At 41.8% G+C, this 18,810-nt stretch overlaps 1 protein-coding gene across 1 annotated transcript in view; it reads right to left on the bottom strand.

Annotated features, from left to right (window-relative positions):
* The window catches only part of LOC126397276 (A disintegrin and metalloproteinase with thrombospondin motifs 7), a 101,298-nt gene that overhangs the window by 4,516 nt on the left and 77,972 nt on the right, over positions 1–18,810 (bottom strand). Inside the window, exons 20-23 of the mRNA XM_050055971.1 lie at positions 17,995–18,147; positions 15,619–15,792; positions 14,055–14,201; positions 11,335–11,497 (exon numbers count right to left, since the gene is read on the bottom strand). Coding sequence (XP_049911928.1) covers positions 11,335–11,497; positions 14,055–14,201; positions 15,619–15,792; positions 17,995–18,147 — 637 coding nt within the window. The remainder of the gene's footprint in view (positions 1–11,334; positions 11,498–14,054; positions 14,202–15,618; positions 15,793–17,994; positions 18,148–18,810) is intronic.

Raw genomic sequence — 18,810 nt, 5'->3', positions numbered from 1 at the left:
CACTGATCAGAGGAAGAATCAGCCAGATTGCTGACTTGTATTCGAAAATGATTTACTGGATTCGTGTTTTTAAATTTGCCGTTTTGTGCTGCAAAAAAAAGTCTGACCTTGACTCAGAGTCGATTAATCAAAACATTCAATCCCCCACTCATTTTTGAAAATATTAACTGGCTTTCTGAGAAAGACATGTCTGCAGCTACCATTACATGTGATCTCACAACTGTTAATCCTTTTATAGGTAGAAGAAACAGTACTGGCGGCTGTAAAAACAGGTAACTGAAATGTATATATTTCATATATAACGCTGTATAACATATGTGTCATGTGACATACATCAAGGGACATTAACTTACTTAAGTTACATGACAAATGTACTTATTTTCACACAAACCCTTTTTTTTTAAACCCAACCAAGTACTTTTGGTGACTGCTGTGGCACTGAGTGTTCTTCAGAGACATTAAAAGTGTTTTGGAGACAGAGACATGAAAAAGGAATAAAATGTCTTGCCCCCCCATTTAAAATTAAAACTCATTAGAAACAGCTAAGGACTGTAGCATATGTTAAAATGACTGTTTTGATGTCGTCTATGTGATTTTTATTATTTTCTTGCAGGTCTGGTTGTGTCTTAAATGTGTGGAACACCTGGTCAGCAGAGGGCGCTGTGTATGTAAGGTATCAATGACTGACGCCTGTCACTAGTAGAGTGAGAAACAGATCGTTGTTGTAGTGTTGGGCACGGCAGTTCTTTAGATGTTACTGAATCACTAGAATCAGTTCACTAAAAAGATTCGTTCAAAAGATTCGTTCACCGAATCGTTCAATGCTTGGCAGGAGGAGCCTGAGACTCCGACTCACTGAACTGATACACGGCTGAACAATTCATGTTTCAGTTCCGGGAGTGGAGACGGCCGGGTGCGCTGTGTTGCTTTGACAAACATGTTTGTAAAAATAAACTCGTTTATAAATCATGATGTTTTAAGTGTCCTGTCCTATATATAGTAGGCTATCGTAAATGAACACTGTTTAGAATGAGGGTTTTTTAACTGGTCTACTCTGCATATTGGGTTGAGGGCTCACGTGCACTGCACTCACTATGCAGTACGTTCAGTCGCACTGTGACTGAACAAACGTGGTGTGCTACAGTGCCAGTACTTTCAGTGAGTGATCCGTTCACTGAACATACTGCGGATCACTGAGCCACTTAACATGCACACTTTTGCACAGTTACCTTGTAATGAGAGGATCTGACAGTCTCAGCCACGCGTTTTCTCAAACTGCGGGTTTTATTCACTACTTGTTACATGCTGTGTTATACTGTACGTGAGTTGTTACTTGCTGTGGCAATTTAGCAAAGTTAAAAAAAGTTATTTCTCTCCAGGATCAATAAAGTGCCTATTACACTTGAACACACCACACCCCCAGTCTCCATCGCTGCAGCTGCTGCTCTGCACTGACTGGTGAGTCTCACTCTTCTCATTACTGCTGCCAGCCTACAGTTTTAAGTTTGTTTATCTGGAAACTAAATCTTATAAGTGTAACACTGCCACTTTATTAGGTACATCTGTTTAGTTACTTGTTAACGCAAATAGCTAATTAGCCAATCACGTGGCAGCAGCTCAATGCCTTTAGGCATGTAGACATGGTCAAGACGACCTGCTGTGGGGAGAAAATGAAGAAACTTCTGTGATGGTGAACAAGATGCTGTCACATATTTACATGTTAGTGCAATGTTGTGCATTACTTGGAAGGTTATCCATGTAAGATTACTGGAACAATTTCATTAAACACAACAAAGTTCAATGACTTTTCCAAAATTTCTGATGATTTTGACTTTTCCTGGCCGGGAGAATATGCATGACTTTTCCAGATTTTCCATGACCATGGGGACCCTGATGAGACGGCTTACAGTGTAATCTAATATATTTAGAAATGTAGTTGCTGGGCTTTCCGCCTCTTTACCACAAACGTACACTGAATAATTTAACCACTTTGATAACAACAAAAAGGCATTTATACGTTTGTGTGCACAGGTTTGTATCCGGCAAGCATTAGAGCAATTTATCTACTGTCTGGTATCTGAAATCACAGCAGTCACAGCAGGAGCATGAAATTGGAAAACCAGTCCAGACAGAGATTACAGCGTGGGCTGTTACTGAATCGTCACACTTCATCAGACGCTCAGTGTCTCGGAGCCTGATGTTGTTCTTGTGTTTAGCTCCTTGTCTTCTCATTTAAAAACAGCTAAGTGGGCAGAAATCAGAGGTCCTCCAGGAATCAAGTTTGTTTTACCACCTGTCCTTTAAGTTCCCACGAGCGCTGAGTAACTGACAAAGTAAAAAGAAAAAGAAAAAACCCACACTTTCCCGCTGGAACTGGAGTTCAGGTGAGTTCAGAGGCAGAGGCGACGGCTGATGGCTTTAACAGACGGCTTAGTATTATAGGTCAGCTCTAAACTTCCTGAAAATTGCAATGTTATGTGCTTTTCAATAACAGTGACAGCTACGCAGCTAAAAGAGAGACATTTTCTTTTCTCAAAGTTCTCGGACACCTGGAAAAACCTCAGTTCAAAGTCCTTTAAATCAAGATCTTTACTCTCTTTACCCTGTGAAGACCATAGATCTTTAATCAGTAGTAGCAGTGTGCTGACTGCAGGTAACAGGCATGCATCCATCAATTTAGAATGACTATGATTCACCAACAGAGGTAGGGAACAAAATCAGCCAGCGCACATGTCATGAATCCAACAGTGAGATTGCATGCGCACTTATTTTATTTGCAGAATAAGAATGTTTCTATGCACATATTAGTGAAGGAGGCCCTATGTTTTGGACAACCAAAGTGTTGGCCACATGGAAAAGTGTAGTGAGTGTGAATGTCCATTCCAATTTAAAGACAATGCATCCAATAATTTCAATCCAATTATGTTTTATCTTGGATCACAGTGTTGGGCTGAGGGTCTGAATTAAACAAAAAGGGACTTCCTGTAATGGACAAGTCAGTCATGTTTTTCTCCTTTCCACTAGACTTCAATCCTGTTATAGCCCTGATTTGTTGCTGTTGTAGACCTGACACATCATCTCTGCAAGACTCCGATGTCATCTGCACCAGGAAAAATGAGCAGACATCGTGCAAAAAACCTGCAACCAAGGATGTCAGACTACAACTCGGCTGTGTAACTACAGTAGCACTAAAGCTAACAACATGCTGGGTGAGGCTGCTTCAAGCATCGAAGCAGAAATAATGAACAAGGCCATGCCATCAAAGATTTAAAAGCAGACTTCTCAAACAGATTTGACGGAATCGTGGTCGTGATTGATGATGTGCAAGTGGAAATAAGAGAGTGTACAGATTGCATTGTGAATGTTGATACTGAATACTGAACCAATACCAATACTGAAGATTATGTGGTTAGCCTCCAGGATTAAGTTCAGTCACTAGAGGATTAGAAAAAGGAGCCTGAAGACAAAGCTGCAGACCTTGAAGCATGGTCCAAGCAATCAAACTTGAGGCTGGTTAATCTACCTGCTCGTTTCTCAATATAGAAATGGATACAGGAGGCAGTGGGGCTCAAAGCACCTAGTAAGTTTACACTGGAGAAAGCTCACCGTGTTGGCCAGAGACGAGAGCCCGGCGCTCCCCCCGCGAACAATGATAATAACGTTTCTGAGTGACAGGGACAAGGTGGCTGTTTCAAGAGCAGCCAGAGCCATAAAAGAAATTCTTCACAAGGATCAATCAGTGCGCTTCTACCTGCATCAAAAGTAGAAAGAATTCGACTGTCAGACAAAAGCTCCATAGCATGGAGATAAGATACAGCATGCTTGTTCCCGCCAGACTGTTGGTGACTTATAAGGACAGAATGCAAACTTTTGGGAAACCAACTGAGGCAGAGGACTTCACCAGGCAAGTCCAGGAGGAAATGGTGATGGGTGAGAATGGAGCTATGAAAATTATGCAGTGTTAACTCTATTGAATCGTGTTACTATAACACTAAAGTTTGCCTCTGGTTACTTGTTGACTTGTTATATGTGTGCATTTTAGTACAATGAATTAAACCAAAAATGGTTGGACCTGTGTGAGCATTGGGGTTTTTGGGGGGTTAAGGAAGCAGTCTGAACTGCCAGGCTCAGCAACAAGCTCAGTCTGTGCTCCACCATGGCTGCATCCTTCCACATGTCATGGCCTATACACATACAGCATATACTGAACCCGTTGCTCTTGTATAAGACAATTCTCAAAACTCCAGAGTGCGGAATTTCCAGAGTCACCCAGATCAGAGAGACTCCATGACATCAATGGGGTACAAAGGCCACAGCTGCAACTTAATACACAGCATTTCCTGTTTTCTATACACCCCCATCTGCTACTGTATCTTTGACCCACTCACCAACATGCCTTATATAGAGCAGTAAATAACAAAAGGGGCAGTGGGACGTGGGATTTCCGCAGTAATATGCTTTTTTTTTACTATACAGGGGTTCACTGTGAAGAGTCATTTTTGGATCGGCATATTCTCCTGGTTTATTCAAGCTAATTCAGACAACAGGTGGTGGGTTCAAATCACCTGGTAAACCACGATACAAGACGTAACCTATCTTAACCGTGGACCTGAGATGTACAGGTTAGATCAACGCTGAGACAACAGCCCAACTGCCTCACGTACACGGGCACACAGCACCTGAATGAACTCATTTGAACGCATTAATTTCTTCAGGGGTCAGAGCTCAGGATCGGCAGTTCAGAGCCCCTGCTGCAGTCGGGGATGTAGGCGGACGCATGACAGAGTGAGCACTGAAAGAGTGTAATTAACCCATGTGAATGTAGAAAATACTAACAATGGCTGAATGTGCCATGCCATTTTCTTTATAAGAGTGTCCCATGGTCCAGAAGCACGTGTACAGACCCTGTGAAGGATGGACTGGCATCAACTTCATATTATCCTCTTAATACTGAGAAAACCAACCTCGGCTTCCTGGTGGGATATTAATGACCTGCAGCCCAGATGGGATTACCAGGCACACAAAAGTGGTCGCCTGTCTTGGGCTCACACGGCTGCACCCGTGGTCTTACGCATGTCACGTGTTACTTTCACACTAAACTGATGAAAGTCACAGCTTCTGTGTGCAGCTTTCAGGCCACGTTTGATCGCCTTACAGGTCTGGAGACAGGCGTGAATATCCGACAAAGAGTAGTGTTATTCTTGGCCATCATTTCAGCTGAAATATTGTGTTGATCAATACATCACAGCGGGGGCACAGTGTATTGATACTTGGGTAGACTTTTATTCATGTTGGACCAAATGTTGCCCAAGTCAGATGTGATAAGCCTCGCTTTCTGATCATCGTCCACATAGAGATGCCTTTAAAATGATGTAGTACTGACATTTATGATCAGCTATTAAGAAGAGAAAGTACGACCTATAGGCAATGTTTAAATTGACCTCCAACACATTATATTTCCATCACGTCTCGTCTCCAGTAACTCTTAAGAGATGTTCCTGATCTGCCTCTAGTTACAGATGTGATCGCTCTTGGCTAACTAGAGCATGAGAATGGTGCTGAATTAATATCTGCCCATAAGCTGCGATGTGGAGTGATACTTAATTTGAATGCATGCCGAACATATGTATTCGTTCGGCAGGTCAAAGAAGACGGACCCAAGTGCCACAAGGCTTTGCTGGTGCATTAAGCAACATATTTATGCTTTCTGAGAAAAAGCTGGAGACAAAGTGTTTCAATAAATCAGCATAAACCATTAATATGTATCACTTATAGCCCTGTTCTTTATTTCTTCAATGAGCACTTGCTCTGTCTGAACGTGCGGGAGTTCGGATTGTGACCTCGGTGGGCCATGTTACGTGATGTTCTGCTATAAAAGCATGATGTTCTAACTATGTTACAGATGTACCAACAATTATGTGCCATTTTAGGATTGACCCATGATTGTATGTAAGTAGTAGAGAACCAATCCTGTAAAACTCCTGTGTGATGCTTCATCATAGGCTGTATAAAAATGAGTCACACATTCATTTATGTGCTGCCGTTTGGAAGGCTTGAGATCTGTGTTTTTTGGCTGTTGCCATCTTGGATATTTTTAATTTATTTATTTTTTTAAATTTTATATACTTTATTATTCCCCGAGGGGAAATTCAATTTTTCACTCTGTTGTCAATTACACACAGGTCCAAACACATACATGCACTAAGTGGAGAGATGTCAGAGTGGGCTGCCCATGACAGGCGCTCTGAGCGGTTGGAGGGTTCGGTGCCTTGCTCAGGGGCACCTCGGCAGTGCCCAGGAGGTGAACTGGCACCTCTCCAGCTACCAGTCCACGCTCCATATTTTGGTCCGGACGGGGACTTGAACAGGTGACCCTCCGGTTCCCAACCCAAGTCCCTATGGACTGAGCTACTGCCGCCCCATATTTGGAGCCAGAAGTGACCAAATTTGGACGAGAAGATGGAGCTGTAAGGAAAGAGGGGTGGATCTGTCCTTCAATAACACACAAACCTTATTCATGCTCTTACATCCTCCTGCCTTGATTACTGTAATGCCTTGTTCACCTGCCTAAACAATCGGGCTGAGCATCAGCTCGTTCAAAGCAGCTAGACTCCTGAGCAGAACAAAACGATCCTCACACATCAAACCTATTCTGGCATCCTTGCATTGGCTTCCAGTCTCTTTTAGAATCCACTTTAAAGTGCTTTTAATCACATACAAGGCTCTCAATGATCTGGCACCGGAGAACATAACTGAGCTTCACACACTGTGCCGTTCAAACAGGCCCCTCAGGTCTGCTAGTCTGGGTCGTTCTACCTGTTCCAGAGTCCAGGTTAGAAACAAAGGGTGATTGAGCCTTTTGGTACCTTTGGAGCCAACAGTAACCCTTCAGACATGGTACCTAGACCCTAGCGTTTCCACCGCAAACAGTACTTTTAAATGTGGGCGGGGTTGTTGTCACTCACTGCTCCGTCCAGCACTCACTGTATTTCCTCATCACCGGTGACACAGAGGAACGTCAAACTGAAGTGTGCTGCACTGCATGGTGGAAACTGGGCTATAGACTGTCACTTAAAGCGGCCCCGCCCTTAGATATGCATTACTTAAGTGTTAATAAAATTTAAACGAGTGGGTTAAATAAAAATTCATCTCCCACACAGTTGTCTTGAATGTTAAAATTAGCTATACAGACCAAAACCATTTTTGTATCAGGCTGTGAACATGTTTGTTTCTGCTGTGCAGTTGGGTATTTCGACATGGGCGTCTACGAGGCTTCATTCGCTTTTGGAGCCAGCCTCAAGTGGCCATTTGAGGAACTGCAATTTTGGCACTTCTTTGTTGGCTTAATTTCTCAGCCCTGGAGGTTGCTTTTGTTCGCTTCATTTCTCAGCACCGGAGGTTACCGCTTGTTATTTACCCAAAGAAAACCACTGACTGACTTTTCAGTGAGAACAATTTCTGCCTCAGGTATACTCTCCATAATACACTCTATACAGTGTATTATTCTTCAAACCCATCAAATGCTTTGTATACGTGTGTTTATTTCCTGAATGCTGAGTGTTTGCAGGCAATTTCCACCACAGGAGCGAGAAAAATGGTACATAAGGAGAGCAAATGCTCTCTGAAGAGGAACATAATGCAAGGTCGGATCTAGCTGTGGTATAATCCTTGTCTTGAGGCACTACTAAAGCATTCTAAATAAAGACATGTCACGCTATAGCAAAATTAATAATTTAAATTTTACAAAAACACGAGTATATGTTTTATACTTGTACATTGGATCGTCTGAATACGCTGGGGGACATCACGTTTCAATACCACTAATCTGCACCCAAAACCCTGATGAGACATTAGTTAATCTTGCATTCTCTGAAATTCATTTCATTTTCACTATAATTTCAGGCAGATGTAATTATGTCATTCTGATGGAAGGCAGTCTTCAAGTAAAATTAGCCTTTTGGATTCAGTCTGCCAGTTTCTTCTTAACAAACCCTTTTCAAATACGCACACGTGATGTTATCACACGTGCACGCATGTAATTTCAGACACTTCACGTGTGTGTGAAAACATAAATGCCCAGGATTTCCTTGACAACAAGAATGAAAGCCATCTGACTGCCTTGTTGGAACAAAACATAGAAACAAATTATCAACCGAGATGAAGGGTCTCACACAGCGCAAATATGGGCAGCTGTTTGTTGTCACCTTATCATACACCACAAATATTTACCATAAAATGTCATCAAACTGGTGCTCAGGCTCCAACAGGCTGCCACCTGAGGAACACTGTGATTTCATATTAGATATGAAACAGAAATGACATTGAACTGTTGTGGCCTACATTAAAATATTCAATGAAAAAGTGCAAATTATGTTTAATTATACACGGAGCTGCAAAAGTGATGGATATCTTTGGAGATTATTGTCATTTATCATTTATGTATTTTAATGAGGATGATGAGGTTCAATGAGCTCTGTACTCCAATCTGCAAAAGAGTTTCACGTGGAACAGTAAGCTTTGACGACTATTAATGCTGAAAACGTGAACGTAAAAAGCAGATATAAGCCACTCTTTTTTCTGCAAATCTACTGGAGCAAAAATACATCTCTGCTGAAAAAAATAAAAGCCTTCTCTCGCCATCGTCTTTCATAGTAACATGCACATTAAAGCCAGATAAAAGCTCTGATCTAGTATAGGTAAGAGGCTTTCGGGTACAGCGTGACAGAAAAGAAGAAGAAAAAAATGTCAAGCCATGCATGATGCATTTGAAGCAGGAGAAGACTTGCAGCCTCTAATTTTCTTGTTGTGAATAGTTGCTTTGATGGAAAATGACTTCTTCTACTTCGAGCTGGAGCTTTTTCTTTTTTACACTGCCATGTGAACAAAGCAGACTTTTGAGGTGACTGTAGTCAGCATTTCCACTGGTCTGGCGATGTGACATCATTAGAGGAAGAGCTGGTGGATTCCCAGTGATAAAAATAATGCTGCTGTTGATTTATGGCAAAGTGCACTGCTTTATATGGTCAAAAAAAGCTGCTGCAATGAGTCGGTTTAATACTGAAACCCCACTGAAATAACCACATATATACCAGTAGTTCTATTGTAGATTGTGATGTGCTCAAATGGGAGGCTGCACAGTCAATGAACTGTGAGAGTTTTATGAAGTTGCAATGAGTTGACCTCCAGCTGAGAACGAGAGATTGGTTGGAGCTCCGCCACAGAAGCTGGCCAGAGTCACGCCTGGCGTCTGATTGTTCCCAGGAGATTGGTTTTGTAGACTCATTTGACTTTGTTTTGCTACTGCTCGGAGTAGCTGAACAAATTGTTTTCATGTCATTGCGAGGGGATGCAGCAGTACTGAGTGAGTTCCTCTATCCATCGCTCATCACAGTTTTCCAGAGTATGGCATGATGGATTGACCCGACGGAACAAACTTCTAATGTCTTACCAAAGGCATCTTCTTGATGTATTTTCTCAAAGCTAAAAAACTCAATTCAAGACATTTTCTCTTTTTTATTAACACTAGGTTTACAAGGGGAAATCGGTCCGAAATTGAGGCTGTAATGTGGATTCACCTCTGTGTATTGTCTACATTCTGTGTGTCCATTTTGTTGAAAGTTATCAAGAATAACAGCCATAATTCATGTTGAAGGTCTAGGTAATCGCTCTAGTTTGACATTTCACTCAGCGTCCCTATTGACATGCACACACAGTCCAATCAACACTGACGTGATGGGGCCTGGAACATGGCCAGGATCAGCGGAAATTGAATCAGACCTTTTCTCTTGGATAACATGCATTTTCAGATGCCCTGTGATCAAAGTCCTTCAGCAATCACTTGACAGGCTGGTCCATCCTCTTTTCTTGTATGTGTTACGACGTTTCACATCATAAATCACATTGTTCGATTTGATGGATCGGACAGGAGGAAGTGAAAAAAATCCAAACACAGATCTCTATTTCCTGTCTATTCAGTCTATTATAAGTCTATTCAATTCAAAGCACAGACGTGTTGAGCAGAGTCCCTCTTCAACATGTAGAAAACAAACTATAGAGGCGACCCCTATTTCAAACACATCCACAGGTTTGGCGTTACATCATCATCAATGTTCGTAAGCATGGGTCAAAGTTTCTCCCATCAAGTCTGTTTTTATAGATTACATCTTTGCGTGAGAAGTGGCGTACGCTTCTTTCAGGCCTCGTTTTGTGCGTACACAATGGGTATAAACGAGATCCCAGGAATCATTGGAAAAAGAGATATTGTATCTCAATGGGACCTTCCTGGTTAAATAAAGGACAAACAAAAAAAGCAATTATCCCCATCATTGTCATTATCATCATCATTTCAATGACACAACTAGCCTGCAGAGGGAAGCCAAAGTATACCATCACAACTCCCAAGTATGACAGAGGGCTCTACATTACACCCAGGGCAAAGTGGCGCACAGTGCAGCTCAACTGTCATTGCCAGTTTCAGAGCGACACAGTTGTCCCTTTCATGGCCAGTGCTATTGTTTGTAAGTAGCGAACTCTTGTGCCCACCTGTTCATCCAGTGGTGTGTAGGTGTGGTCAGGCGCATTGCTGGCGTATTACTATTTTGAGGCAGCAGGAAGCAATTGAGCTGTTGACCAACAGAAATCTGGTCTGAAGTTGATGGTGGAGTATTTTCCTGCTATTCAAAAGGTGTGTCATTCAGATAGTAAGATGCCTACATACGCACCTTGTTACACACACAGGGACGCATGAATCGGCTGCAGGTGGGTGAAGTAATACAGCATTAAAGACGAAAATTACATTCTCTAAAATGTGAACGTAGCAGAGAGCAGGGAAGAGCTGCAGAGCTGCTGTCTCACTCCCCATCAAGAGAGATACTGTAGACATCTACACACAAGAGGAGCAGCGTAACTTCATTGATTATTTCAGAAGCTAAAAGTTTACTTTTCTTTCCTCTGTAAAGCTTATAACTAAAGGTTTTAATTTTGCTGCTTAAATATAACAGGATATTTGCTGCAGTGACATTACTGCTCTGACTGCATTGCTCGGCTCTTAAATGTGCTGAATCCGCCCTAAAAATAGCTCCAAAAACACACCTATGTTTAATTAAGGGACTAAAAACAACCCCTTGCACCTTATTTTAAACACAGATTATGCACTATTTATCTAGCAAGTAGAACTGGACACACTCTAAATGCACTTGCGCCACACACTTTATACCATGTCCTATCAAACTGCTTAAACATGGTTCTGAGAATCAACAGCCATGCTGGCTTTGAGCAAAATGTTAATGTCAGCATGCTGAGCAGGTATAATGATCGTCATGTTGATTGACTCACCAGAGGAGACACTCTCACACTCCAGCAGGTTACACTTCTGGGTGTTCTCAGGCTGCAGCTCATGGTCACATTGACCCTGATCCACTTCTTCTTCTGTCTCCGCCTTTGTATTCACACATTTGATGAGTCGACGCTGCACTCCGCCACCGCAAGAAGCCGAACACTGAAGAGAAAGTGGAGAAAAAGGATTTGCAGACAACACAATTTTATGGATTGGTACTTCTTACTGGAAAGAGACGTCTTTTGTGTCATGATTACACATATAATCTCCATAGTGTCAGATTGTTCAAACACCCAGACATTTATCTTGCAGTTTTGACTGAAAGCTTTATTTTTCATCTTGCACTTGTATTCAGTCACTGAACACTGGCCGGGCCGCCACGTTCCTTCATGGAAATTAAAAACTGGGATACTTTTTTGACAATTGGCCGGGTTAGAGACTCTGATTGGACTACTTGGTGACAGTCTAATCCGGCAACAATGGATATCACTCTCATTACTTTGACAAGTTTTGATAGATTGCGAGCAGTAGGAAGGCAGTTTGCTGTGCTTGTGTTTGCATGATGATGCTGTGGACATGTTTTGTGATTGACTGTGCAGTTTTTTAGACTCTAAAGGGGTTCTTCTGTCACTGCTAATATGGTTCAAGGATTAAAAAGACCTGGGGCCGTATCCAAAAACATTCTGAGGACACTGTCAGAGACCTCCTAACTTGACCCTGTTACCTGATACAATGCATTCTTTTAGCAGATGTAATTGGTTTTCATAGACTCGCCTTTTGCGCGCATTTTCCTGACCGAACCCGACCCGAGTCCAAGACAGTTATAACTGAGTCTGGCCCAACCCCGACAGACTTTCTGATTTTTTAGTCTGAACCTGACCCAAGTCTGATGCAGTTTTTTTTTAGCATGCTCCATTTTCATTAGTTCAGTCTGAATATTTATTGCTTCCTGCCTGAAATGTAACTATTGGCCTGTGTTGCGTTGGTGTTGTCACGTAAATAACAAATTCCAGCACCTGAATAGGCCATAGCACAACACAGCAGCATGCCAAGTGGGCTGAATCTGAAGCAAACCTGGGCAAAAATTTCTGATTTGTTATCCGAACCCGGCCCGACCCGCCTGGTTCCAATGGGTCCCGTCAGGCTCAAGTCGGGTATCCACACTCAAGTGTGGACACCCAGTGGAAATTAAATGAACTGCTGACTGTGAAAGTGTTGTCAATGTTGAGACAGACCAAGGTCATCACTGCTGCACTGTTGCAATTTTCCAGTTTTCCAAATATCTTAGTGTTGTGATCATTTTATTTCTGGCGTTAAAACTTTAGGTGGGAAATGTGTGCGTACCCCTAATGAGATCAACCACACATATTATCCTTGCATGATCTAATCTGTAGCATTTCATTTACTCACTGTCATCCAGCACTTGGGGAATATTTCTCTGACCTCCTTGTGTTTCCACCATTTTCTCCTCTGCTTCAGAAACTCTTTACCATCTTAAAAGGCCTCCTCCCTGCTCCTAACAGTTTTGACCTTAGGAGCTCTTTTAAGGGCTAAGATGCTCTGTGAATAACTTTTATCTTTACAAGTGCCTAGACTTAACTTTAAGGGGAAATTCTATGAAAACATAATTCAAAGAACTTATTCAGAATTTCGTGACTAGGAGCGACTCTTTGTACAAGGAAGCTTTATGAATATGGCCCCAGTCACTTGTAAAAGAAAGAGGGAGGAACAGAAATTCAGTTGATGGTCATAATTCCCAGCGTGGCCCAGGATTTTATGAGATGACTGCCTGCAGCAAACCACAAGGATCATAAGTGATGACGTGGATTTTGAGAGTTGAAGAAATGTTGCCCAGGGTTAAGAAAGATACTTCCATCTGTGCATGGTTAGAACAGCATCGCCACTAACTCGATGTGACACAGGTAGGAATACTACAGAATGTGTAGGATTTCAATATGAGCTCTAGGCACAAAAGGCGAATAATGAATGTTAATGAATGTGACTCAACTTGAAAGGCTACATCACCATGGCACTCCCTACTGACGCACCTATTTCCTTGGAGTCTATCCATTCATTGCCTGTTGCTTAACTGAGTCCAGCTTTATCCAATTATTATATCCCACATTCTTTCTGTGGCTATTTCAGACCCATCAAATATGTTCCCTTTATTTCTCCAGTCACTCTTGAGACCTTTGACCAGTGTTTGTACATCTCTGTCCTCTTTAGCAGCTTCACTGTCAAATGTAAAATATATATAACCTACAGTACTGAGCTCATCATGATGCTCTATCGTCTTTCAGTGTGTGTTAGTGTGCAGTGATACTCCTCCTGATTCTTTTCTCCTCTTCCATCTTTCGTCTTTTCTAACTCAGAGGTCACACTCTATGTTTTAGGCCATTATGTCACCTCCATAACCACACCTACCCCTTCATTCAGCATTAAATGATCTCTGATCGTTGATCCAGTATTGGGTTTTATATATATTCAAATAAAATAAAATAAAATAATATTTATTCATCAGTTTTATTTTGTTGGTTGCTTCCCTGTGACCATGAACATGACGAGATGTTTAGATATGTTTTCCTTCTGGTAATAATACCACACCAAGTTAAATTGGTCTGTGACTCATACATCATGCAGGGTAACTGTATTTTGTTTTATGAGTGTGTGTGTGTGTGTGTGTGTGTGTGTGTGTGTGTGTGTGTGTGTGTGTGTGTACCTGTCCCCATGATCCAGTAAGCCACTGAGCACAAGGCTGGCTATTACACGACTGGATGCTGCTGGGCTGAAGGTCCGCATCGCATCGATCCTCCTCTGGACAGGTGACCATACGCTGCTGCTCACCTCCCCCACACACCTCAGAGCACTGACATTTTAAGACAATGCACACACACACATACAATCTATAAATCTATGCGTTTAAGTGCATACATGTACAGCCTTGACTGAATCGACTGCTGAGCTTCAACAGTGGAGGAAACAGCGCAAGACGTTTCTTTGAGTGTTATTTACGGTAGACGGTGCACAGTCAGGGTCATACCAGTATTTTTGCATGACTCACCACTGCGCTGCAAATTGTGCACTCATTTCATCACCACCATTGACAACAGTTTGTTGACATTCTGAATGCATTTTCTGAACTTCCCGAAGAGCCATTTGTTTTTGTCACTTTCAGAAAAATCAAGGAGCAGAGACTTGGCGTTTGCTTCAAAGTGATAATCCATTGACTGTGACCATTTATAGCCCTTTGTTGTTACATGATTGTTGCATGGTTGAAAGCACAGATTGTTCTGAAATGTCCCACTTGTTGCTGAGTTCAAATACATGTGAGAAGCTGTGAAATCTAAGGCAACAGTAACCGCTGCCATACACTGCAATATGCCACCAAATTCATATTACACTCATCAACAACAGTATGTCGAATAATTGACTGTCTTCTGATGATACAGCTTGTGAATGTAATGCTACTCAGTTGCTCAAGCTTAAATCTCAGAATCTCCCATGTACTTGAAGGCATCAACAACCCAGAAGACCCCACACACACCATTACTACTCTACAATAACATGATTTAAATGAAAGACAAAATGTTGATGGTGAATGGTTACCTCAAAAAACTAATATAATAAAAGGCAAATAGCTACAAGGAAGACATGCATTAAAAATATGTGTTCAGTAATATAACAAGGTGTCCAGATAGATTTAAGACCTTTTTAACACCACTTTAAATGAAATTTAAGCCCAAACTTGCGATGGAAATACACATCAAAAGTGAAAATATATTCTTTCCAGGTAAAGACATTAATGTCAGTTTAAAATGGACGGTAAAAATGACCCTGACGATATTTGCTGTGTTTAAGGCTCTGCAATGCATTTGTCCTTACACTTGCCTTTTCCCATTTTTCATAGCTTGCGATGTCTGAGTTGACAGATGCAAACTCATTGTTTGATCTAAGTGCATTGAGGGGGCTAAAAATAGGGGCATTACGCACATACATGTTGTGTCGAAGTCTGATACCCTGTCGAATAGTGTATCCCTCCTGTTGTAATTATGGTTCCTACAGCACCAACACCAACAATTACATCAGTGATGTGACTAAGAAACATTTAAAACCCTTTCAATCTGAATTTGAGACATTTTAAGAACCCATGGGGACCCTGTATAAAGAGAACAAAATCCCAGATATCACCATTTTATTTAAAAATACACGAGGCAAGCTTTGAGTGACACTTCTCCTTTCTAGCAGAAAACCAGAAAATACATCATTTTCTTTATATGACTCACCTGACCCCAGGAGGACGTGTACCAGTCCAGACATGGCTGAAGGTTACAGGTCATCCGGGTGTGCGGCCTGGAGGACATGGCCCGGCAGTGGAAAGGTCGCAGGGGCCTTTGATCCCGCAAGTCGAAACACTGGACCTCTCGTGATTTAACGCCGCCTTCACAATTCTTGGAGCACTGGGAGAAGACGTGGCATGATTGTTATTCAGACAGCACGAGCTGTAGTAGTGAGTCACAGGCAGCTTGGTTTGCTGTGTGGGTTTAATGGGTTTAATTACTCATTTACAAACTTCACTGATATGAACTGAAGTGATGGATGGATGTTTGAAAGACCAAGCAGCAGTTCCAACATCCCCTGACCGACTACAGAAGATAACATCTGACCTAAATGGCTAATAGATGTTAATATTTATAACAAGAAAATCCCTTTAGAGCTATTTTTATACTAAAAGTACTTCTGTTTGTCTGACCACATCATTTGTCTGGGACAGTTTATCTTCATCTTATTTCAGGCTCATCATTTTCAGTTTTATACAAACAATCTCATCAGAGTTTGTTTTGAAATAAAATCTACAGCCATGCTAGCGCCTCTGTGAGGCTGCACATACTGTAGGCACAGTGGTGCTTTGAGCTAAATTAATATCAAATGATTATGCCAACATGCTGATGTTTACCAGTTATGCTTTGTTTTAGGTTTCATTACACAGCGTACATAAACAGTACTCCATACTCCCTGCTCTCTGTTAAGATTCCCTCCATTCAGAACACACCACGTCATCAAAGCAGACATCACTTTATTTGTTCGTTACCCCCTGTAACATAAACACTACTGAAATAAAATATTGTATATCTATTGAAACAAAAACTGATACCATTACAAAACATACTCTTATTGAAATGTATGTAAATTGTGAATAAATGTGATTTGATTAATTTACAAAATATATGGTGTCGCAGTTGACTATGGTTTCACCTTGGTTATTATTAGGTTTTTATTATCAATATCATTAGTAGTTATTATTTACGACAAAGTCCATCCATCCATCCATTTTCATCCGCTTATCCAGGCCGGCTCAGTGGGGCAGAAGGCCAAGCAAAGCACCCCAGACGTCCCTCTCTACAGCAACACTTTCCAGCTCCTTCTAGAGGACCCCAAGACGTTCCCAGGCCAGATGAGATATGTAATCCCTCCAGCGTTTTCTGGGTCTGCCCTGGGGCCTCCGACCAATTGGATGTGCCCAGAACATCTCTAACAGGATGCGCCCCAAGGGCATCCTGACCATATCCTTGAACCACCTCAACTGACCGAGCTCCCTCAGGATGTCCTAACTCCTTACCCTATCTCTAAGGCAGAGCCCAGCCACCCCACGGAGGAAAGTCATTTCAACCGCTTGTATCCAAAATCTCATTCTTTCGGTCATTACCCAGAGCTCATGACCATAGGTGAGGGTTGGGACGTAGATGGACCAGTAAATCGAAAGCTTCGCCTTCTAGCTCCACGATGATCCAGCACAGCACCAACATCAATGTAGATGCTGCATAAAACCGGCGTTTCATCTCACGCTCCATTCTACCCTCACTCCTGAACAAGACCCCGAGGTACTTGAACTCCCTCGCTTGAGGTACTAACACTCCTCCAACCCAGAGGGGGCAACCATGGGTCTTTTTCAGGTGGGTAAAAACCAAATGGGGTAGCATTTGCTCATCTCCATTTGATTTTATGTATGTGAAGTGAAGATTTTCTATGAAGAAGTCACTGCAATAAACATTATGTTTCAGTCTATACCCTGTGCAGTCTACTTCACTACTAGGTGATGGGAACACATCCTTAGTTTAGTCTGCTAGCATGCTGAAATTTGGTCATTACCACCAAACACTACAGTAAGTACAGCTGAAGCTGAATGCCATTTTGACTAAGTGAAACTTTGAGCTGAAGGTGGCGCTGGATGAAAAGCTAAAGCATCAAAGTTATCACAGTTCATCTTGAGGGAGACATGGGTGTCTGTTACAAAATTAATGACACTACATTCACTGTATATCTGGACAATTAACTCAAAGCTATAAATGTCAACTTCATGGTGGCACAAGATAAACTCAGGAGATCACCAAAGTCGTTATTATCTTCTGTGGACCATGAATGTCTGTGACAAATTTCATGGCAATCCATATGATTTTGGACCAATGTAGTGGACTGACGGACATTGCTTTCACTACAGCCACCGCACTAGTAAATAAATCCAAAAATCCAAGACATGATAGGACTTTTGACCAAATCCAAATATTTTCTAGGGTAAAGATTTGTAAAAAAAAATCGGACCTAAGAATGACCATTTAAAGCATTGATTTTGGTTGTCTTTGGTTGTGTTTAAGTTTTCTCACCTTATTCCACTCTTCGACTTTCCATATGGCGCAGGGGCGCAGGTAACACCTCTGGGCTGGCACAGGCCTCTTAGCTGGATCACAGTCAGAGTCTGAGCCAGTGCTGCAAGACAGCGTCCTCCAGATGGCACCCAGACCACAGCTGGTGGAGCACTGTCCACAAATGAAGTAACACATCAGAACACCACTTCCACTTTGTGATTTCAGGGTTAGGTGTTAAAACTATTCCAGCATTCACAACAAACCTCACAGATAACAATGCAAATCAGACCAGGCTTTGAGCACTTACATGATATGCAAATCAATGCAAATTCCTTAAATATTATGGACAGCACAGCGGGGTTTGAGCAGAAGCAACTGTTTGTCTAATGTGCCATAAAAATTCATCACATAATTGGACATTAGAAAATAGAAATGGAATCTGAAATCTGAGCTGTACAACAAACAGCTGCTAAAGAAAGCAGAATCCATTATTTCTGACAGCTCCCACCCCCTGCACTTAGAATTTAAGTGTCTTTCCTTCTGCTTCCTGCGTCAGACAACCTTCAGTCAAAACTAATAGATATACATTTTCTTGCATACTCTCTGCCATTTCACTGCTGCACTCTGTAAAGTACAGGAAGCATCAGCCCATCTCCATCACGTTTCTTCCTTGTTTTTCGTCACTATTATTCTAGCTTTTGTGCTCACGTTCACCTTTATGCTCACCTTTTTACTGTATACACATGTTCTTTATTATCTGTGCTTATGTACAGTATGTGTGGTTTTTATGGTGTGTGTCCACCCCTGTGTTATATTCTTTATTGCTACTGCAGC

Source organism: Epinephelus moara, chromosome 1 (genome assembly GCF_006386435.1).
Source record: "Epinephelus moara isolate mb chromosome 1, YSFRI_EMoa_1.0, whole genome shotgun sequence".
NCBI lineage: Eukaryota > Metazoa > Chordata > Actinopteri > Perciformes > Serranidae > Epinephelus > Epinephelus moara.
This window is presented reverse-complemented; position numbering and strand designations above follow the sequence as displayed.